Source organism: Hylobates moloch, unplaced genomic scaffold (genome assembly GCF_009828535.3).
Source record: "Hylobates moloch isolate HMO894 unplaced genomic scaffold, HMol_V3 SCAFFOLD_20, whole genome shotgun sequence".
In the NCBI taxonomy this organism is placed as follows: Eukaryota; Metazoa; Chordata; class Mammalia; order Primates; family Hylobatidae; genus Hylobates; species Hylobates moloch.
Window position 1 is genome coordinate 29,124,110 of NW_026652295.1, and position 23,732 is coordinate 29,147,841.

General features: G+C 48.9%; 1 protein-coding gene and 1 pseudogene across 10 annotated transcripts; both read left to right on the forward strand.

Annotated features, from left to right (window-relative positions):
* The first annotated feature begins 55 nt into the window (after positions 1 to 55).
* On the forward strand, positions 56 to 23,592 carry ATAT1 (alpha tubulin acetyltransferase 1). 10 transcript variants are annotated; one of them, XM_032140946.2, is made up of 13 exons: positions 56 to 176; positions 642 to 702; positions 818 to 909; positions 1,033 to 1,093; positions 1,214 to 1,327; positions 1,510 to 1,611; positions 17,168 to 17,213; positions 17,328 to 17,396; positions 18,950 to 19,021; positions 19,539 to 19,782; positions 22,657 to 22,736; positions 22,829 to 22,871; positions 23,231 to 23,592. In XM_032140946.2, the coding sequence occupies exons 1-13, from the start codon at positions 70 to 72 to the stop codon at positions 23,409 to 23,411; spliced, it is 1,272 nt and encodes a 423-aa protein (XP_031996837.1). In that variant the 5' UTR covers positions 56 to 69; the 3' UTR covers positions 23,412 to 23,592. The 10 variants fall into 10 exon arrangements, with proteins under 10 accessions (XP_031996837.1, XP_058288193.1, XP_031996833.1 ...); XM_058432210.1 differs by having other exon boundaries at positions 23,037 to 23,322; XM_032140947.2 differs by having other exon boundaries at positions 58 to 458.
* On the forward strand, positions 6,488 to 7,925 carry LOC116460082 (prothymosin alpha-like; annotated as a pseudogene).
* Positions 23,593 to 23,732: the final 140 nt, after the last annotated feature.

Here is a 23,732-nt window from a genome sequence, read left to right on the forward strand (position 1 = left end):
AGGCGGTGCGGCAAGGGGAGGGGCGGAAGTGACGTCGTGTGGGGCGGGTCCGACCGCGCACAATGGGCCATGGAGTTCCCGTTCGATGTGGACGCGCTGTTCCCGGAGCGGATCACGGTGCTGGACCAGCACCTGAGGCCCCCAGCCCGCCGACCCGGAACCACAACGCCGGCCCGGTGACAGCTCAAACCCATCCCCTGGCCCTTTTCTCTCGGTTCCTCTCCAAACCTGGTCCAGGCACCACGCCCCCTTCTCACTGACTAGTGATCGCCCCTTTTGATGTCCTGGCCTGCCTTTTTGGTGACCTCTGACCCTAGGCCTAGTGGGATTGATCAGAGCTTGGATCTGTGACCTTTCACCCCGGGCCCAAAGTGTCCCAACAAAAGGATGTGGTTGACCTGGCCTTTCTGCTTCCTCACAATAACCTTAAGGGAGGAGGGAGTGTATCACCTTGAAAGGTGTGACAGAAGTTTCGGTTTCAGAAGGGTGGGGTGGGAAATCAGATTGGAAGACTCCCAGGCAAAGGCAGGGAGCCTTCAGTGTTAAACCTGGGTTGGAGTTGTGGCCCAGGTTCCCAGGACTGACTGCCCAGGACCCGCTAATTCAGTGAGTATCTGACTCTTTATTTCTTCTTTCTCTAGTGTTGATCTACAGCAGCAAATTATGACCATTATAGATGAACTGGGCAAGGCTTCTGCCAAGGTACTGGAGAGTTTTTGGATGGAGTAAAGGGAAGACCTCTGTGGGGATGGTATATAAGGGAGGCCTGGGTCCTTTGGAGATACTTGCAGAAAGTCTGACTTAATCTTCTCTGCAGGCCCAGAATCTTTCCGCTCCCATCACTAGTGCATCAAGGATGCAGAGTAACCGCCATGTTGTTTATATTCTCAAAGACAGTTCAGCCCGACCGTGAGTACCACATGCTCTTCCATCCCATACTTAATTCCTTACTCCCTCAGCCCTTCCCCCATCTTTGAGTATCTCTTGCAGATAGATACCACTAGCCTGTTCATTATTTTCCCTGTCCTACAGGGCCGGAAAAGGAGCCATTATTGGTTTCATCAAAGTTGGATACAAGAAGCTCTTTGTACTGGTGAGTGTTATTGGAAGCTAGGAGTTCGTATACCTTGGTTCCTGAGAACAAAAGTGCTGGAGGTTAGGGGGCAGCAGAGATGCCGGGGGTCCTAAAACATTTTTATTGTTTCTCTCTTAGGATGATCGTGAGGCTCATAATGAGGTAGAACCACTTTGCATCCTGGACTTTTACATCCATGAGTCTGTGCAACGCCATGGCCATGGGCGAGAACTCTTCCAGTATATGTTGCAGGTATCACTTACCTCTTCACTGGTTCATCCAAACTAGGGACTCCTTTGCCCTGAGCCCTTCCAGAAGCCCTGCCTCCCACCCCCCATGTTCCCATGTCCTCCTGTTCCCTTCCCAGGCTTCTGGCTTCTTGTTGGCATGCTTTCCCCATACTCCTCCTACCCTGAGTCTCCTGTTCCCTGCAGAAGGAGCGAGTGGAACCACACCAACTGGCGATTGACCGACCCTCACAGAAGCTGCTGAAATTCCTGAATAAGCACTACAATCTGGAGACCACAGTCCCACAGGTTAGAGGTTTCAGAGAATAGATCCCCACTGAGCATTCCCATTGAATTTATTTGTTATTTATGGCAAAGAAGTAGTGACTTATTTCCTATCACATAGGTTTCATTTTCTACAACCAGGCTCTTTCTTTGTCTTGTGGTACCATCTCATCCTGTAGTGACTTCTTTCTCATCTATTTTGATTATTTTTTTTTTTGAGATGGAGTCTCGCTATGTCGCCCAGGCTGGAGTACAGTGGCGCAATCTCAGTCACTGCAACCTCTGCTTCCTGGTTTCAAGCGATTCTCCTGCCTCAGCCTCCCGAGTAGCTGGGACTACAGGCGCCCACCAGCACACCCAGCTAATTTTTATATTTTTAATAGAGACGGAGTTTCACCATATTGGCCAGGCTGGTCTCAAACTCCTGACCTGGTGATCTGCCCACCTTGGCCTCCCAAAATGCTGGGATTACAAGTGTGAGCCACCGTGTCTGGCTTTTTTTTTTTTTTTTTTTAAGCAGAGTCTCCTGCTGTTGCCCAAGCTGGAGTGCTATGGCAGGATCTTGGCTCACTGCAGCCCAACCTTCTAGGCTCAAGCAATACTCCTCCCTCAGGCTCCTGAGTAGCAGAGACTACAGGCATGCACCACCATGCCTGGCTAATTTTTTATTTTTTGTAGAGATGAGGTCTCACTATGTTGCACTGGGTGGTCTTGAACTCCTGGCTCAAGAGATCCACCTGCCTCAGCCTCCCAAAGTGCTGGGATTACAGGCGTGAGCCACTGTACCCAGACTTATTTTGATTCTTTACCACAAGTTGTTTCCTACACCTAATTTTTCTTTTTCTTTTTTTTTTCTTTTTGTGAGATGTATCCTTGCTCCATTGCCCAGGCTGGATTGCAGTGGCATGATCACAGCTCACTGCAACCTCCGCCTCCGGGGTTCAAGTGATTCTTGTGCCTCAGCCTCCCGAGTAGTAGGGATTACAGGCATGCGCCACCATGCCCAGCTAATTTTTGTATTTTTAGTAGAGATGGGGTTTCACCATGTTGGTCAGACTGGTCTTGAACTCATGGCCTCAAGTGATGTGCCCATCTCGGCCTCCCAAAGTGCTGGGATTACAAGCGTGAGCCACTGCACCCGACCCTTATGCCTAATTTTCAACCCAAACATAGCCAGCTCATTTTCACCTCCTTGTTTTCACGTAGTTCATTACTCATCTGGTCAGTTAGTATTTATTAAGGGTCCAGAATAATATGCATTCCCTGTCCTCATGGAGCTTTGGCCTAATATAGGGAAGGAGGTCTTGTTTATAACTAAGTGCAGCAAAATGTTACTAATGCTATCCATTCATCCAATAAACATTGAGTGCCTGGCAGTGTTCTGGGCACTAGGAATGGTTTACTCAATGAAACAGACAACAGCCTGGGCAACATAGCGAAACTCTGTCTCTACAAAAAATACAAAAAAAAATTTAGGCCGGGCGCGGTGGCTCACACTTGTAATCCCAGCACTTTGGGAGGCCAAGACGGGCGGATCATGAGGTCAGATCGAGACCACAGTGAAACCCCGTCTCTACTAAAAAATATAAAAAATTAGCCGGGCATAGTGGCGGGCGCCTGTAGTCCCAGCTACTCGGAGAGGCTGAGGCAGGAGAATGGCGTGAACTTGGGAGGCGGAGCTTGCAGTGAGCTGAGATTGCGCCACTGCACTCCAGCCTGGGCGACAGAGCGAGACTCCATCTCAAAAAAAAAAAAAAAAATTTAGCCAGGCGTGGTGGCACGAGCCTGTAGTCCCAGCTACTTGGGAGGCTGAAATGGGAGAATCGCTTGAGCCTGGGAGGCAGAGGTTGCAGTGAGCCAAGATCACGCCACTGCACTACAGCCTGGGCAACAGAGAGAGACCCTGTCTCCAAAAACAAAAACAAAAACAAAAACACAAAAAAAGGCCAGGTGCGGTGCGGTGGCCCACACCTATAATCCCCGCACTTTGGGAGGGTGACGTGGGCAAATCACTTGAGGTCAGGAGTTCGAAACCAGCCTGGTCAACATGGTAAAACCCCGTCTCTATTAAAAATACAAAAATTAGTGGGGGATGGTGGCGGGTGCCTGTAATCCCAGCTACCCAGGAGGCTGAGGCAGGAGAATCACTTGAACCTGGGAGGCAGAGGTTGCAGTGAACCAAGATTGCACCACTGCACTCCAGCCTGAGCGACAGAGTGAGACTCCATCTCAAAAAAGAAAAAAAGTGCCAGGCATGGTGGCTCATGCTTGTAATCCCCACGCTTTGGGAGGCCAAGGCAGGCGGATCACCTGATATCAGGAGTTCAAGATCAGCCTGTTGAACATAGTGAAACCCTGTCTCTACTAAAAATATAAAAATTAACTGGGCATGGTGGCATGCGCCTATAATCCCAGCTACTTGGGAGGCTGAGGCAGGAGAATTGCTTGAACCCCAGAAGCAGAGGTTACAGTGAGCCGAGATCCTGCCGCAGCACTCCAGCCTGGGGGACAAGGCGAGACTCTTGTCTCGAAACCAACAAAAAAAAAATACAGAAAAAGAAGGAAACAGACAAAAGTCCCTGTCTTAGTGGTGGAGCTTATATTCTAGCTGGAGAGACAAACAAACATAATAAACAATATGGTTAATAAGTGCTCTGGAAAAATGAGAGCAAGTAAGGGTTTGGGAGCAGTCAAGTAAGGTGGGGATGGGAGTATGTGGGATTGCAGGTTGAAAGGGGATCATCACTGAGAAAGTGTCATTTGAGCAATAACTGAAAGGAAGTAAGAGTAAAAACCAGCCAGGTGCGGTGGCTTATGCCTGTAATCCCAGCACTTTGGGAGGCCAAGGCAGGCCGATCACGAGGTCAGGAGATCTAGACCATCCTGGCTAACACGGTGAAACCCCGTCTCCACTGAAAAAAAATACAAAAAAATTAGCCGGTTGCCTGTAGTCCCAGCTACTCGGGAGGCTGAGGCAGGAGAATGGTGTGAACCCAGGAGGTGGAGCTTGCAGTGAGCCGAGATCGCGCCACTGCACTCCAGCCTGGGTGACAGAGCGAGACTCCATCTCAAAAAAAAAAAAGAGATAAAAACCAAGGCTGGGCGTGGTGACTTACACCTGCAATCCTAGTACTTAGGGAGGCCGAGGTGGGTGGATTACTTGAGCCCAGGAGTGCGAGACTAGCCTAGGCAACATGGTGAAACCCCATCTCTACAAAAAACACAAAAATTAGCCAGGTGTGGTGGCACACACCTGTGGTCCCAGCTACTTGGGGGTCTGAGGCAGGAAGATTGCTTAAGCCCTGGAGGTCGAAGCTGCAGTGAGCCAAGATGGTACCACTGCACTCCAGCCTGGGTAACAAAGTGAGACTCTGTCTCAAAAACAAACAAACAAACAAACAAAAGAATAAGAGCCAAGAAATATCTGGAGAGAGAGCATCCCAGACAGAAGGTACCACCAGTGTATGGCCATGAGGTGGGAGTGTGCCTGAAAGAGCAAATTGGCTGTGTCCAGAGCAGCATGAGTCAGTGGAGGAGTATGGTAGGAGATGAGATCAGAGAGGTAATGGGGAAGGAAGGGCCTTATAGGCTACTGCAAAGACTGGCTTTTATTTTAAGTAAAAAATAAGATCAGGCCGGGGTGGTGACTCACACCTGTAATCCCAGCACTTTGGGAGGCCGAGGTAGGTGGATCACCTGAGGTCTCTACTAAAAATACCAAAATTAGGCCGGGCGCGGTGGCTCACGCTTGTAATCCCAGCACTTTGGGAGGCCGAGGCGGGCGGATCACGAGGTCAGGAGATCGAGACCACGGTGAAACCCCGTCTCTACTAAAAATACAAAAAATTAGCCGGGCGTGGTGGCGGGCGCCTGTAGTCCCAGCTACTCGGAGAGGCTGAGGCAGGAGAATGGCGTGAACCCGGGTGGCGGAGCTTGCAGTGAGCCGAGATTGCGCCACTGCACTCCAGCCTGGGCGACAGAGCGAGACTCCGTCTCAAAAAAAAAAAACAAAAACAAAAATACCAAAATTAGGTGAGTGTGGTGGCAGGTGCCTGTAATCCCAGCTATTTGAGAGTCTTTTGCAGGAGAATCACTAGAACCGGGAGGCGGAGGTTGCAGTGAGCCGCTGAAATTGTACCACTGCACTCCTGCCTGGGCGACAGAGCAAGATTCCTTCTAAAAAAAAAAAAAAAAAAAAAGCTCCAGGCATGGTGTCTCATTCCTGTAATCCCAGCATTTTGGGAGGCCAAGGCAGGCGGATCACAAGGTCAGGAGTTCGAGACCAGCCTGGCCATATGGTGAAACCCCATCTCTACTAAAAATACAAAAATTAGCCGGGTGTGGTGGCGGGCACCTGTAGCCCCAGCTACTTGGGAGGCTGAGATAGAAGAATCGCTTGAACCCAGGAGGCAGAGGTTGCAGTGAGCTGAGATCACACCACTGCACTCCAGCCTGGATAACAGAGCGAGACTCCATCAAAGAAAAAAAAAAGATCACTTTGGCTGTGATCTTGATTTTTTTCTTTTTTAACAAGATCACTTTGGCTGTTAAGAACAGGCAATAGCCGGGCACGGTGGCTCACACCTGTAATCCTAGCACTTTGGGAGGCCGAGGCAGGTGGATTGCCTGAGGTCAGGACTTCAAGACCAGTCTGGGCAACATGGTGAAACCCCGGCTCTACTAAACATAGAAAAAAAAATTAGTCGGGTGTTAGTGGTGCGTGCCTGTAATCCCAGCTACTCGGGAGACTGAGGCAGGGGAATTGCTTGAACGAGGGAGGTGGAGGTTGCAGTGAGCTGAGATTGCGCCACTGCACTGCACTCCAGCCTGACGACAGAGTAAAACGCCATATCAAAAAAAAAAAAAAAAAAGAAAGAAAGAAAAGGTAATAAGGGAGCAAGAGTAGAAGCAAGTAGACTAATTAGGCAGCAGCAATCCTGGTGAAAAATGGTGGCTCAAACCAAGGTGGTAGCAGTAGTGATGGTAAAGAGTGGTCAAATTTTAAATATGTTGAAGGTAAAACAAGTAAGATTTCCTGACAGATTATAAGTGGAGAAAGAGGACTTTAGGACAACCCCAAAGCCTGAGCAGCTGGAAGAATGAAGTTGCTTTAACTGAGATGGTAGGTAGACCAGCTTTGGGAGAAATATTAGGAGTACATTTTTAATATGTTAATTGGAGATGTCTGTGATATGTCCAGGTTTGAGTAGACAGTTGGATACTTCCCTGGAGATCAGGGAGGAGGTTTGGGGAGGAGAGTTTTCAGCATACCTCTGGTATTTAAAGCAAAGAGACAGGATGCGATCACCATAGAAAGATTATAGATAGAGAAGCTGCCCCTTTGGGCCCTCTTTAAGAAGTGAAGACCCCGAACTGGCTGCTCTGAAAAGCCATCTTTGCATTGTTCCTGGTTTGGTGTCCTGCTCACTGCATCCACCTCCGCCATGCACCTCTTCTGCTGCCTCAGAGTCTGGCAGCTTAATTGATATAGTCCCCAAACTCTCGCTTTCTTCTTAATCCCTTGCATCGGATCACCGCTGTGCCCCACCATGTCAGAGGCAGTTGTGGACACAAGCTCCGAGATCACCACCAAGGACTTCAAGGAGAAGTTGTGGAGGAGGCAGAAAGTGGAAGAGATGTCCATGCTAACGGGAACGCTAATGAGGAAAATGGGGAGCAGGAGGCTGACAATGAGGTAGATGAAGAAGAGGAACAGGGTGGGAGAAAGAGAAGGAAGAGGAAGGTGATGGTGAGGAAAAGAATGGAGATGAAAACGAAGCAGCTGAGGCGGTGTGGACAAATGGGCAGCTGATGATGATGAAGATGACGATGTTGATACCAAGCAGCAGAAGGCCGGTGAGGATGATTAGACAGCAAAAAAAGAAAAGTTAAACTTTAAATTAAGGCCACCGTGACCTATTCACCCTCCACTTCCCATCTCAGAATCTAAACGTGGTAGCCCTCGAGAGGCCTGCTTGCCCTCTGCAGGCAGTGCCACTGCAGATGACAGGCACTCGCCACCACCCAACCCAAACCAGAGAATTTGCAACAGAGGAGGAAAAAAGAACTAAAACTTCCAAGGTCTTGCTTTTTTAAAAGTACTTTAAAAAAGAAGTTTGTTTGTATTTTTTATTTACATTTTATATTTTTGTACATATTGTTAGGGTCATTTTTTTTTTCTTTGACACGGAGTCTAGCTCTGTCGCCAGGCTGGAGTGCAGTGGTGCAATCTTGGCTCACCGCAAGCTCCACCTCCCGGGTTCAAGCGATTCTCCTGCCTCAGCCTCCTGAGTAGCTGGGATTATAGGTGCCCGCCACCACACCCAGATAATTTTTGTATTTTTAGCAGAGACAGGGTTTCACCAGGTTGGCCAGGATGGTCTCGATCTCCTGACCTTGTGATCCACCCACCTAGGCCTCCCAAAGTGCTGGAATTATAGGCGTGAGCCACCACGCCCGGCGGCCAGGTCATTTTTAATGATCTCAGATGACCAAGCCTTTGGAGAGTTCTCTGTCTTACTTCTGACTTTACTTGTGGTGTGACCATGTTCATTATAATCTCAAAGGAGGAAAAAAAACAAAACCTTGTTAAAAAAAAAAAAAAAAAAAAAGGCCAGGTGCGGTGGCTCATGCCTGTAATCCCAGCACTTTGGGAGGCCAAGGTGGGTGCTTCATTTTCATCTCCATTCTTTTCCTCACCATCAGCTTCCTCTTCCTTCTCCTCTTTCTCCCCACCCTGTTCCTCTTCTTCATCTACCTCATTGTCAGCCTCCTGCTCCCCATTTTCCTCATTAGCGTTCCCGTTAGCATGGGCATCTCTTCCACTTTCTGCCTCCTCCACAACTTCTCCTTGAAGTCCTTGGTGGTGATCTCGGAGCTTGTGTCCACAACTGCCTCTGACATGGTGGGGCACAGCGGTGATCCGATGCAAGGGATTAAGAAGAAAGCGAGAGTTTGGGGACTATATCAATTGATTATATCAAACTCAGGAGATCGAGACCATCCTGGCTAACATGGTGAAACCCCGTGTCTACTAAAAATACAAAAAATTAGCCGGGCATGGTGGCGGGCGCCTGTAGTCTCAGCTACTCGGGAGGCTGAGGCAGGAGAATGGCATAAACCCTGGAGGTGGAGCTTGCAGTGAGCCGAGATCGTGCCACTGCACTCTAGCCTGGGCAACAAAGCGAGACTCCGTCTCAAAACAAACAGACAAACAAAAAAGAACAAAAAAAAGTCTTGTTCTGAGCATTCCAGTAGCTTTTTTAGTGTACATAGTTAGCTGTACCATAAGTAGTTGGTTTGTGTGAGATGGTTAAAAAGGCCAAAGATAAAATGTTTCATTTATTTGCCTTTTTTATCTATGAAATGGGTGGTTATTTATTTACTTAGGCCTATTTGATGTATGTGTGAAACAATATTGTCCAACAATAAACCCAAATTTTATTTTGCTGAGTTGTTCTAACAGCAACAAAAAGAAGTGAAGGAAGAGAAGAAGACCAGCAAATGCAACCACAGAGTGACTAGTGAAGTAGATGAAAACTGAGGCCGGGTGTGGTGGTCACACCTGTAATCCCAGCACTTTGGGAGGCCGAGTCAGGTGGATCACCTGAGGTCAGGAGTTCAAGACCAACATGGTGAAACCCCATCTCTGCTAAAAATACAAAATTAGCCAGGCGAGGTGGCTCATGCCTGTAATCCCAGCTACTTGGGAGGCTGAGGCAGGAGAATCACTTGAACCCGGGAGGTGGAGGTTGCAGTAAGCCGACGTCATGCCATTGCACTCCAGCCTGGGCAACAAAGCGAAACTCCATCTCAAAAAAAAAAAAAGAAAAAAAAACTGAAAAGTAAGGTGATCTGAAAGGCCACTGAAGAAAGTGTTTCCAGGAGGAAGGAATGGTTTACTGGGTCAAATGCTGCTGATCAAGGAGCAAAGAGGTCTGAGAAGTTACCGTTGGATTTATCTGCCTTAGGCCATTGGTGATCTTAGTGAGCAGTTTTGGTGAGCGGTGTGTGGAAGCCAGGATGCAGTGGGTCTTGTAGGCTGAGAAGCTAGGAACACAGCAAGAATAAGCTACTCTTTTAAATCCTGCTTTATGGGGAATAGAAATAGAGCAAGAGCTGGAGGGTGAAGTGGATCAAAAGAGTTGATCCAGGCCGGGCGCGGTGGCTCACGCTTGTAATCTCAGCACTCTGGGAGGCCGAGGGGGGCGGATCACGAGGTCAGGAGATCAAGACCACGGTGAAACCCCGTCTCTACTAAAAATACAAAAAAAAAAATTAGCCGGGCGTGGTGGCGGGCGCTACTCAGTAGTCCCAGCTACTCAGGAGGCTGAGGCAGGAGAATGGCGTGAACCTGGGAGGTGGAGCCTGCAGCGAGCCGAGATCGCGCCACTGCACTCCAGCCTGGGCGACAGAGCGAGACTCCGTCTCAAAAAAAAAAAAAAGAGTTGATCCTTTTCAGATGGCAGAACAAATAGCATTAGAATGATTCAGTAAAGAGAAAATATTACTATGTCAGAGAAAGTGGGGAGAACTGTTGAAGTGATGTCACTGAGTGGGTGGCGGGAGGGTTGAGATTTGGTTGACAAGTTAGCCTTGGATAGGAACATGGACAGTTAATCCATTGTAACATGATTTGATAGACGTGATTACAGAGGAGGCATAAGGACATGGATTTGAGTGCTATCTTGGGCTGGGGGTTAGGTAAAGAAAGGCGACATGTCTAATCTTAAAAGGCAAGTGTTTGTCAGGTGGACAAAAGGCTAAAGTGCATTTCATGTAGAGGAACCGGCATGAGCAAAGGCAGAAAGGTATTAAACCACCTTTCAGGCCAGGCGTGGTGGCTCATGCCTATAATCCCAGCACTTTGGGAGGCCAAGGCAGGCGGATCACAAGGTCAGGAGATTGAGACCATCCTGGCTAACACGGTGAAACCCCGTCTCTACTAAAAATACAAAAAAAATTAGCTGGGCATTGTGGCAGGCACCTGTAGTCCCAGCTACTCAGGAGGCTGAGGTGGGAAAATAGCGTGAACCCAGGAAGCGGAGCTTGCAGTGAGCCGAGATCGTGCCACTGCACTGCAGCCTGGGCGACAGATCGAGACGCTGTCTCAAGAAAATAAATAAATAAATAAAAATAAACCACCTTTCAGGGCACTACAAGCAGTGTGGTGTGGTTGGAGTGCTGGGCATGTGCTTGTTGGGGGAGGATGAGGATGGGCTGGTAGACATTACAGCAAGGTCAAGGCAAGGAATAGGCAGGGTCTTCCTACAGTATATTTTTCCATTAAGAGGCAACAGAGAGCAGTGGAAGGAGCACAGTATTTTTTTTTTTTTTTTTTTTTTTTGAGATGGAGTCTCAGTCTGTTGCCCAGGCTGGAGTGCAGTGGTACAATCTCAGCTCACTGGAACCTCTGCTTCCTGGGTTCAAGCAGTTCTCTTGCCTCAGCCTCCTGAGTAGCTGGGATTACAGGTGCCCACCACCACACCTGGCTATTTTTTGTGTTGATGAGGTTTCACCATGTTGGCCAGACGTCTCGAACTTCTGACCTCAAGTGGTCCACCCACCTTGGTCTCCCAAAGTGCTACAATTACAGCAGTGAGCCACCATACCCGGCCCTGGAGCACAGTATTTGATATGAAACACATTACCCAGTTAACATATAAGGCCAGAGCAGTGTAGAGTGTAAATAACTCACATTTCATGGGCTCTATGTGGTATCTATATGCATCATCTCAGTGGATTCTTGCACATCTTTTTGAGGTAGGTACTATTATTAAACCTATTTTGGGTTTATACAAATTAGTGACTTAACCAAATTCACACAGCCAGTAAATAGTAGAGTCCACATTTGAACCCATAGTCATTTGCACCCAGTGAACTTTTTTTTTTCTTTTTGAGGCAAGGTCTTGCTCTGTTGCCTAGGCTGGAGTGCAGTGGCACCATCATGGCTCACTGCATTCTCTACTTCCTAGCCTCAAGAAATCTTCCCTACCAGCCTGGCCAACATGGCGAAACCCCATCTTTATTAAAAATATAAAAATAAGCTGGGCAGGGTGGCATGTGCCTGTGATCCCAGCTACTCAGGAGGCTGAGACAGGAGAAGAGCTTGAACCTGGGAGGTAGAGGTTGCAGGGAGCCGAGATCACACCATTGCACTCCAGCATGGGCGACAGAGTGAGATTCTGTGTTAAAAAAAAAAAAAAAAAAAAGGCCGGACGCATTGGCTCGCGCCTATAACCCCAGCACTTTGGAAGGCCAAGGTGGGCGGATCACGAGGTCAAGAGATCAAGACCATCCTGGCCAACATGGTGAAACCCTGTCTCTACTGAAAATACAAAAATTAGCTGGGCGTGGTGGCGCATGCCTGTAGTCCCAGCTACTCAGGAGGCTGAGGCAGGAGAATCACTTGAACCCGGGAGGTGGAGGTTACGGTGAGCTGAGATCTTGCTACCGCAGTCCAGCCTGGCAACAGAGTGAGACTCTGTCTCAAAAAAAAAAGAGATCTTCCCACCTCAACCTCCCAAGTAGCTGGGACTACAGGTGTGACCCACCATGCCTGGCTAATTTTTTTTTTTTTGAGACGGAGTCTCGCTCTGTCACCCAGGCTGGAGTGCAGTAGCGCGATCTCAGCTCACTGCAAGCTCCGTCTCCCGGGTTCACTCCATTCTCCCGCCTCAGCCTCCCGAGTAGCTGGGACTACAGGCACCCGCCACCGCGGCCGGCTAATTTTTTGTATTTTTAGTAGAGACGGGGTTTCACCGTGTTAGCCAGGACAGTCTCGATCTCCTGACCTCGTGATCTGCCCACCTCAGCCTCCCAAAGTGCTGGGATTACAGGCTTGAGCCACTGTGCCCGGCCCATGCCTGGCTAATTTTTAAAAATATTTTTGTAGAGATGAGGGCTTGCTATATTGCCCAGGTTGGTCTTGAACTCCTGGGCTCAGGCTATCCACATGAGCCACCATGCCCAGCCCCCATTAAACTTTTTTTTTTTTTTGAGATGGAGTCTCACTCTGCCACCCAGGCTGAAGTGCAGTGGCGCAATCTCAGCCCACTACAGCCTCTCCCTCCTGGGGTCAATTGATTCTCCTGCCTCAGCCTCCTGAGTAGCTAGGACTACAGGCGCACACCACCACGCCCAGCTAATTTTTGTATTTTTAGTAGAGACAGGGTCTCGAACTCCTGACCTCAAGTGATCCACCCACCTTGGCCTCCCAACGTGTTGGGATTGCAGGCATGATCCACCACGCCCGGTCCCAAGTACACTCTTTTTTTTTTTTTTTTTTTTGAAACAGAGTCTTGCTCTGTCACCCAGGCTGGAGTGCAGTGTTGCGATCTCGGCTCACTGCAAGCTTCACCTCCTGAGTAAACTCTTAATGACTACACTATTTTCCTGGCTGAAACACTGCAGCTGGAATCAGAAGTCTGCAAGTTGAGGCCCAGCCCTGCCACTTGTAGCTACTTGGCATTGGCCAAGCGAAGCCATGTCTCCAAGGCTGTATTTCCCCCCATCTTCTTTCAAATAGTGACTTCCAGGATTGTTGTGAAGGCCAAATTAAATGTGAAAATATAATGAAGTAACTCTAAAATTAATAGTTACTAGTTATCAAAGTAGCATCCTGGCCTCCAGCATGTCTTCCCCTGACTTTCCCCACCCCTTGGAACCCTGCTGAATTTTTTATTTTATTTATTTTATTTTTTTATTTTTTGAGACGGAGTCTCGTTCTCTTGCCCAGGCTGGAGAGCGGTGGCACGATCTCGGCTCACTGCAACCTCCACCTCCTGGGTTCAAACGATTCTCCTGCCTCAGCCTCCCAAGTAGCTAGGATTACAGGCGCACACTGCCACGCCTGGCTAATTTTTTGTATTTATAATAGAGACAGGGTTTCGCCATCTTGGCCAGACTGGTCTTGAACTCCTGACCTCAAGTGATGCCTGCCTCAGCCTCCCAAAGTGCTGGGATTACAGGTGTGAGCCACTGAACCTGGCCTTTAGCACCTTTTTATGTGCTTATTGGCCATTTGTGTATCTTCTTTAGAGAAAAGTTTATTCAAGTCCTTTGTCCGTTCTGAAATTGTTCTTTTTTGTTCTGAGAGTTTTTCATATATTCTAGATAGAAGACACTTATCAGATGTATGACTTGCAAACATTTTCTCCCATTCCGTAGATTGTCTTTTCACTTTATTTATTTTTTTTTTTGAGACAGAGTCTTGCTCTGTCACCCAGGCTGGAGTACAGTGGCGCGATCTCAGCTCACTGCAAGCTCCGCCTCCCGGGTTCACGCCATTCTCCTGCCTCAGTCTCCCGAGTAGCTGGGACTACAGGCGCCCACCACCACGCCCGGTTTCACCATGTTAGCCAGGATGGTCTCAATCTCCTGACCTCATGATCTGCCCGCCTTGGCCTCCCAAAGTGCTGGGATTACAGGCGTGAGCCACCGTGCCCGGCCTGTCTTTTCACTTTCTTAGTGAAAAATGAAGCATAAGATTTTTATTTGATTTATTTATTTATTTATTATTTTTTGGGACGGAGTCTCACTTTGTCACCCAGGCTGGAGTAGAGTGGCGTAATCTCAGCTCACCACAACCTCCACCTCCTGGCTTCAAGTGATTCTTCTGCCTCAGCCTCCTGAGTAGTTCAGACTACAGGTGTGCACCACCACGCCCGGCTAATTTTTGTATTTGTAGTAGAGACAGGGTTTCGCCATGTTGGCCAGGCTGGTCTCAAACTCCTGAAAGACTTTTATTTTGATGGAGTACAATTTATCTTTTTCTTTTGTTTCTTGTGCATTGGTGTCATATTTAAGAAACTTGCCAACTGGGCACAGTGGCTCACGCCTGTAATCCCAGCAGTTTAGGAGGCCAAGGTGGGCGGATCATGAGGTCAAGAGATCAAGACCATCCTGGCCAACGTGCTAAAACTGTGTCTCTACTAAAAATACAAAAAATTAGCTGGGCGTGGTGGCGCACGCCTGTAGTCCCAGCTACTCGGGAGGCTGAGGCAGGAGAATTGCTTGAACCCAGGAGGCGGAGGTTGCAGTGAGCTGAGATTGTGCCACTGCACTCCAGCCTGGTGACAGAGCAAGACTCCATCTAAAACAAAAAAAAAAAGAAACTTGCCTAACCCAAGGTCAAGAAGACTTCCCCGTTTCATTCTAATAATTCATAATTTTAGCTTTTATTTATTTTATTTATTTATTTATTTGAGACGGAGTCTCGCTGTGTGGCCCAGGCTGGAGTGCAGTGGCATGATCTCAGGCTTACTGCAACTTCCGCCTCCCAGGCTCAAGCGATTCTCATGCCTGAGCCTCCTGAGTAGCTGGAATTACCGGCATGCGCCACCACGCCCGGCTAATTTTTGTATTTTTAGTAGAGATGGGGTGTTACCATGTCGGCCAGACTGGTCTCAGACTTCTGACCTCGTGATCCACCCGCCTCAGCCTCCCGAAGTGCTGGGATTACAGACATGAGCCACCGCACCTGGCCAGTTTTAGCTTTTTTTTTTTTTTTTTTTGAAACGGAGTCTCACTCTGTCACCCAGGCTGAAGTACAGTAGTGCGATCTCGGCTCACTGCAAGCTCCACCTCCCAGGTTCACGCCATTCTCCTGCCTCAGCCTCTCCGAGTAGCTGGGACTACAGGCGCCCGCCACCACGCCCGGCTAATTTTTTGTATTTTTAGTAGAGACGGGGTTTCACCCTGGTCTCGATCTCCTGACCTCGTGATCCGCCCGCCTCGGCCTCCCTAAGTGCTGGGATTACAAGCGTGAGCCACCGCGCCCGGCCCAGTTTTAGCTTTTACATTTAGGTCTTTGATCTCTTGAGTTAATTTTTGCCTATGGTATGAGGTGTAGAGATCCAAATTAATACTCTTGCATGTGGATATTCAGTTGTCCAAACACCATTTGTTGAAGAGGCTGTTCTTTTCCCATGAATTGTCTTGGCACCCTTGTCAAAAGTTAATTGACCAGAGATATATGGGTTTATTTCTGGATTCTCAATCCATTCCTTTGATCAATATGTTGATCCTTAGGCCACTACCACAGTTTTGATTACCGTAATTTTGTAGTGAGTTTTGAAATCAGGAAGTGTAAATTCTCCAGCTTTGGTTTTTGTTTCTTTTTTGAGATGGGGTCTCACTCTGTCACCCAGGGTGGAGTGCAGTGCAGTGGAGCAATCTTGGTTCACTGCAACCTCCACCAATCCTCCTACCCCAGCCCCCCAAGCAGCTGGGACCACAGGCATGCGCTACCACTTCCGGCTATTTTTTGTATTTTTGGTAGATACAGGGCTTTACCATGTTTCCCAGGCTGGTCGCAAACTCCTGAGCTCAAGCAATCTGCCTGCCTTGGCCTCCCAAAGTGCTGGGATTACGGGTGTAAGCCACCATGCCTGGCCTGTTCTTTTTCAAGATTGTTTTTGGCTATTTGAGGTCCTTTGCAATTTCTTGTGAACTTTAGGATCAGCGTTTTGGGGTCTGAGTTTTTTATTGAGTCTGTTATCAAAGACAAGAAGGTTGGCTTTTGGTTCTCCTCCTATGATTTCCCTAACACAGGGTTCTGTACCTAAGTATGTGCTGAGTGGCATGTGCTTATCGTGACATTTCAGTCAGTGGCAGACCGCATATGTAACAACGGCCCCATAAGATTATAATACCATATTTTTACTGTACCTTTTATTTTATTTTATTTTTTTTGTTTGAGACAGAGTCTCGCTCTGCCACCCGGGCTATAGTGGCACGATCTCGGCTCACTGCAACCTCCGCCTCTCGGGTTCAAGTGATTCTCCTGCCTCAGTCTCCCGAGTAGCTGGGACTACAGGCATGCGCCACTATGCCCAGCTAATTTTTGTATTTTTAGTAGAGATGGGGTTTCACCATGTTGGTTGGCCAGGATGGTCTCGATTTCTTGACCTCGTGATCTGCCCACCTCAGCCTCCCAAAGTGCTGGGATTACAGGCGTGAGCCACTGCACCTGGCCTTTACTGTACCTTTTCTGTGTTTAGGTATGTTTAGACCCATCAGCTAAACCATTATGTTAGAATTGCCTACAGCTGGCTGAGCACGGTGGCTCACGTCTATAATCCCAGGACTTTGGGAGGCCGAGGCAGAAGGATCGGATGAGCCCAGGAGTTTGAGACTGGCCTGGGCAACATAGTGAGACCTCCATCTCTACAAAAAGTTAAAAAAAAATAGTAGCCAGATGTGGTGGCATGTACCTGTGGTCCTAGCTACTTGGGAGGCTGAGGTGGGAGGATCATTTAAGCCCAAGTTGATGCTGCAGTGAGCTGTGATGGCGCCACTGCACTCCAGCCTAGGCAACAGAGCAAGACCCTGCCTCAAAACAAACAAACAAAAAAAATTGCCTACAGCATTCAGTACAGTAACATGCTGTACAGGTTTGTAGCCTAGGAGCAATAGGCTATACAATATAGTCTGGGTGTGTTGTAGGCTATAATGTCTAGGTTTGTGCAAGTACACTCTGTGATGTTCACACAATGAAATCACCCAATGACGTATTTCTCAGAATGTATCCCCATGGTTAAGTGATGTATGATTGTATTTTGTTTGTTTCATCTTCTAGGTGAACAACTTTGTGATCTTTGAAGGCTTCTTTGCCCATCAACATCGTAAGTTTTCGCACCTTTTGTTGGTCACGTAGTCGGGGTGAGGGAAAGGAAAGAGCTGGACTCTTGGTCCTGCCGGCCCCTCACTGAGGGGCCCCGCCGCTTCCTTCCTCACAGGGCCCCCTGCTCCCTCTCTGAGGGCAACTCGACACTCTCGTGCTGCTGCAGTCGATCCCACGCCCGCTGGTAAAGCCTGTATTGAAGGGGTGGAACTGTAGTGCAGTGATGGCTACTTACTCTAGATGCCACGGAGTACAGTGCCATCTGTGGGCAATTTGGGAAAATTCTAAAGCAACCCAAGTCTCCAGCAGTCATGCCTGTTTGCCTTTGCCCTCATGGGAGCTCAGTGCATTTTATATTTGGCAAGACTTTTAACTAAGCAAGCTCACTGGGAGCCTATTTGACAACTGATATCAATGGACCCTCTTGCTAGTTCAGGTCCGTCAACATAGGCCAGAGTCAGGCTCCTTTGTAAACCCCAGGCTTCTGTCAGCCAGTGAGGGACAGGCTGGTGCAAACAGCCCTTCCATTTGCAGTCACAGAATAGTGACACAAATGGCCCAAAATTTAAATGTAGTTTTAGAAGATAACACTCAGAATTTATAACATTTCCAACCAGATAATGAAATTGATATGGAGAAACCAAACCTCAGAGGCACTAAAATGCTGTCCAGATTCCCCACCCCATACACACACACACTTACTGACAGTCTGAGTCCCACTCCTTCCTCTTCCTCACCACCTCCACCTTACCAGCTTCTGACAGCTGTACAGTGCTTGCTTGCACAGAAGAGCCCCCTTCCTGAGCTGGCTCTGTGGCCAGGAAAGGATGTAACCAGCATCCAAAGAGCAGTCTGTAACCAGCTATGAGCATCACAGTGTCAGGCACTGAGAGGCACCTCAACTCGCTTTGGTTTCCAAGGCTTCTCTCATTTAGCTCGTTCAGAACCACAGGCTGTGAGAGGGAGTGAGGGCCAACAAGGATGGTGAGGACTCAGGCCTGCAGGGGAGGGTGCTGTGGATAAAGCTTAAGTGAATTTGCTGAGAAGTCTTTCATTTGCCACACATACATGATAGAGAATCTCTTGAGAGGGAAAGCCGGGAGCAAGTAGAGAAGTGAGGAGGGGGAGGCTGAACTTTGGACATTACGTCAGCCTCCTGTTTACTCTGATAGCTCCTTTTCAGATGCCCATATTTATTTTCTCCTCATCCTTTTTTTTTTTAACCTAATAAAACTTCAGTCTCTTCCCATTTTCGTATAGGAAGGAGAGATTCTGCCCTCCTTCCAAACCTCCCCTGAACTCTCCAGAGCAATTCCTGATTAACCAAGGGCTTTGTCCATCTCATCCAGAGGAACCCAGGGTCCTCGTTGGCCCGGCTGGGACCATTCCACTGCCCCAGAATCCCAGGGGGCCGTGACAGCACCCACTGACAGTAAGAGCTTGCTCCCCTTGGCTGCCCTTCTCCTGCATCTCCCAGGCCCCCAGAGTCTCCCCTTAGATCTTTCTCCCTCGCTCTGTGTTTGGCCTACTCCTTCTGGCTCTCCTCAAAAGTGTTCCACATTCCCCTCAAATTCCCTTTTGGTGTGCTGGCATTGCCACGGTGCTGCTCCTGCAAGTTCTCAGGAGGAACTGTGGTGTCAGGGAGCAGAGGTTTGGGGTTGGGAGATAGTGGCTGGGAGGAGGGGTGCAAAGTATGTCTCCTAATGCTTACCCTGCCTATGTCCCCTCCACTACCAGCTCCAGCAAGGAAGCTGCCACCCAAGAGAGCAGAGGGAGACATCAAGCCATACTCCTCCAGTGACCGAGAATGTAAGAGGGGCAAGGGTTGGGTGTCTGGGCCTGGGGGACCTTAACACAAGGGAAGAGAATGCTCAGGGAACCCAGGGGAAGGATTTGTTCTCTCTAAAGACTCAGATTTCTTGGGCCGGGCATGGTGGCTCATGCCTGTAATCCCAGCACTTTGAGAGGCCAAGGCGGGCGGATCGCCTCAGTCCAGGAGTTCAAGACCAGCCTGGCCAACATGGTGAAACCCCGTCTCTACTAAAAATACAAAAATTAGCTGGGCATGGTGGCGCTCCTGTAATCCCAGCTACTTAGGAGGCTGAGGCAGGAGAATGGCTTGAACCCGGAAGGCAGAAGTTGCAGTGAGCCAAGATCGTGCCACTGCACTCCAGCTTGGGTGACAGAGTGAGACTCCATCTCAAAAAAGAAAAAAAAAAAAGACTCAGATTTCTCTTTTTTTCTACCCAAACCTTTGCTGTCATGACTCTCTCTCTTCCCTTTTTTCTTCTTTTTCTGTCTTGCTCTTCATTCTCCCTGCCCCCAGTTCTGAAGGTAGCTGTGGAGCCTCCTTGGCCCCTAAACAGGGCCCCTCGCCGCGCCACACCTCCAGCCCACCCACCCCCCCGCTCCAGCAGCCTGGGAAACTCACCAGAACGAGGTCCCCTCCGCCCCTTTGTGCCAGAGCAGGAGCTGCTGCGTTCCTTGCGCCTCTGCCCCCCACACCCTACCGCCCGCCTTCTGCTGGCTGCTGACCCTGGGGGCAGCCCAGCCCAACGTCGTCGCACCAGGTAATAGGAGTTGAAGGGCTGAGGAGCCTCACAGCTATCAAAGAGGATGTTAGAAATGGCAAAGGGCAATTTGAATCCATCAGAGAGATGGATCAATAAGATGGGTGGATTGGGGGGGTCCTGAAACCTTTCACGAAAAATATTTGTGCAAGTGATCTGGGAAAAAAATACAGTGAAGGAGCAGAATAGGACCTTATATGGAGCCTAGGGACCCTGGCTTTAATGTGAGAGTTGTGTGGAATGGTAGGAAGAACACCAAGAGCCATCGAGTTGGGGGAACGGAGCCTTCTAAGATTGGGGAAATCTTCGTTTAATACTTGCTGGGGAAGGGGCAGTGTCTGACACAGAGTGGGGAGCCACTGGTTTGTGTGCCAAGAGTCCATCGAAGCAGGCAGGGAGTGGGCATTTCCTTTATTTCTCTCCCTAGCTTTCTCTTCACCTCTGACTTCTCTGTTTTTCTCTCCCCCACCCCCCACCATTTCCCCTCTCCCTTCCTCCCATCCATAACATCCTTCCACAGCTCCCTTCCCCGCTCTGAGGAGAGTCGATACTGACAGCTACCCTCTCCCTTCCCTGGGAGACCTGGGGTGGGCAGAGACCCCCTCCCTGAGAACCTCAGACCAACTCTTCCATTGCATCCTGTAGGACCCAGTGGAACCTGACAGAGCCCATAGGATTCCCTCTTCTACTTTCTTAGACAGCAGGGATGTCAGGGTCTCAAATTGCCTAACACTTTGTAGCTTTTCTTACCACAAAAGCACCCCTTCTCTCCTAACTTGGGCTCTGCGGATACTTTCCCCACAGACAGCCTGATCTGTTGCCAGACTTCTTGGTTAGATGGCTCATACATTTATCTAGAGAAGCACACACTCTTGCTTGCTGTCAAACTTTAGAACACCATGGAAGGTCTAAGGGCGTCCTGTGCCAGGGAAACTTTTTAAGGAATTTTATCTATGGGATAAACCCCATATTCCCTCTAGTGTCTACTGGTGGCTCTAATACTGCTTTGTGCTGCCTGCCACACTTGCCCTTTGAGCCTGCGAATGGCCACCAGTGAGCAAGCTCTGCTTCAGAGCAGTCTAGTTAGGTAGAACAGGGACTTACCAGCTTCCCAAAGGGATCTACTCAACATTGCCAAACTCTTCATTTCCACATTTTGTGTAGGTGTCAGAGAACCCCAAACTGGTGTTGCTTTGGGGTCTCTAAAGGAGACTGGCTGACACCACCATTTCCCCCAGATCCAGATTCTCTGAGGGAGGTTGTTTCTTGAGAGTAGATCCAGAGTCTCAAGGATCTGTTAGATCCTGGAATCCCCTCTTGCATCCATCCCTCCCTGGTAGCTAGATGCCGATATATTCCTGTCTTGTGAGATTGTCGAGATGAGATGGGGGACCACTCTCCCTCTGTCCTTCCTCTCTCCTTTCCTCCATAGCAAGGACAACCTTCCCTGCTCCATGCCCACAGTATAGCTAGATCCCTTCCCCTCCCTACCCTCTGAATGTGTGCTAGATCAGGTGCCCCACTGTGTTTCCTGAAATCCTTGGGAGCCGGATCTCCCCCTCTCCCCTACTCACTCTTCCCTTTTCTTCTCCCTCTCAGTGTTGTCTGAATAAAGTGTGAATTGTTTTCTAAATTGAGATTTTCAATGAAAAAAAGAATCACACACAAAAAAAGTTGTCAGCCTCATTTGTGCGTCATCCCTTTTTTTCCTGGGATCTCAGGACCTCTGTCCCTCTGATTTCTCACTTCTGAGATCTGCACATCTTTTACCCAGGAGCCTCAGAGCTCCCGGGTCTGGTGGTCTGCCTATCCCCATCTTCACTGTTAGTCCTCCTGCAGATTCTGTGTCTCCTTTCATGTAGGTGCTGGATCCGTGTGTGTGGGCTTCTATATCTACTCCCTCATTCCCTCCAGGAACCTCCAGCTCTCCCCAGTGACTTCTACCCTTTACTCTGGGCCTGCCTTTGCCAAGATGTCAAAGCTTACCAACATCTCTGGATCCACTAATTAACCTCCTGCCTCCTGTATTCCTCTTCCCACTCTGATTACCTGACGTCTGCTCCACTAAACCGCTGGATCTCTCTCAAGACAAACCCTTACCTCCATTCGGAGTGCAACACAGTCTGTCACCCTATTTACAGAGGCCCCCTTCCTTTTCCTCCTAAATTCAAAATTCAGCCTTGTCACTTCCTATTTTCCTCTGGTCTAAGGAATCTTTTTTTTTTGAGATGGAGTCTTGCTGTGTCGCCAGGCTGGAGTGCAGTGGCACGATCTCGGCTCACTGCAACCTCCGCCTCCTGGGTTCAAGCGATTCTCCTGCCTTAGCCTCCCGAGTAGCTGGGATTACAGAAGTGCACCACCAGCTAGTTTTTGTATTTTTAGTACAGACGGGGTTTCACCATGCTGGCCAGGATGGTCTCGATCTCCTGATCGCGTGATCTGCCCGCCTTGGCCTCCCAAAATGCTGAGATTACAAGCATGAGCCACCGTGCCCAGTCTGGTCTAAGGAATCTTATACTTAAGGTAACCCTGTTTTCCAAACCAAACACCAGAGTACCTGATCCAACACATTTTTGATCACATTTGAGTCTGTTCTTAGGATTTGGATTATACCTAGCCATAGATTTAACACATTACCTCAACTAGAAAGAATAGAGCAATAAATCAGAAGCACTCCAGAAAATCTTGGGTATAAAATGAACTTCCCCCACCCTTTTCTAGGGCACAGCTTTGATTAAAGCCCGTTAGGAATGATAATTACCCCCTTCTCTTTGTTCCTGTGCTATTCGTTTTACTCCTCTCCTCTGATTTCTCCATACTCACCCATCTTTCATCCAGTAGCCTCCTCCCCATCATCTCCCATTTCTTCTACAGGGGGACTCCCCCAGGTCTGGTAGCCCAAAGCTGCTGCTACAGCCGCCATGGGGGGGTGAATTCCTCACCCCCCAATACAGGTAAGTATTCACTCCTCCCTACCCTCAAATCAAGTAGGCCACATTCACTATCTACTCCTGCCTTCCCATTCACATGCCTGATATTTCCACAGGCAACCAAGACTCCAAGCAGGGAGAACAGGAAACAAAGAATAGGTGAGGTCTAAACCCCTCCCCTAACAGCCTCCCACCACCACCTGACTCCCTTCCTAACACCGCTCTCAGCCACTTCCTACTCTTAAATCTTATTGTATGAACTGGACACCAGCTCCTCCCACAATTCCTTCTACCTTACATCCTGCAAGCCCCTTTCCCCCACAGGTTCAACTCTGGTACTTCCCTTTGGAATACGGGTTCTCTGAGAGGTTTTAAATTTGGACATAGCACTAATGGTTCCAGCCTCATACCCATCATTTGTCCTACATTAAAACCTGGCCCGAGACCTTGAAGAGTCTGTAATCTTAATTTCCTCTTTAGTATTCCTATAACCCACTCTCCATCTCCCCACCTACCAGGTCTGCCAGTGAGGAGCAGGCCTTGTCACAGGATGGGTCTGGGGAGAAGCCCATGCACACAGCTCCTCCACAGGCCCCGGCCCCGGCCCCACCAGCCCAGTCCTGGACAGTGGGTGGGGACATACTCAACGCCAGGTTCATTCGAAACCTGCAGGAACGTCGCAGCACCAGGCCTTGGTGACCGCAGCCCCGTCTCACATCTTCAAAGTATTACTTCTCCCTCACTACACGAACGAGCCAAAACCCAACCCTCATAATAGATGGATACATTCATTCATTCATTCGTTCAGCAGGCTTATCAGATTCAAGTCATTTGTATCTTTTAACCAGACCAATAAAAAATATTTATTTTTATCACAAGAGCTGTTGAAAAATTTGACTCATTATTTCAGCCGCCTCACCCCTCACTGCCGTTGCACCCGGTTCAGCCTTCAGCCCTGTTTTTGCTCAGCTTTTTGCTCAAAGGCCTCAGCTGTGAATACTGCGCTGGGGGGGTTGGGGG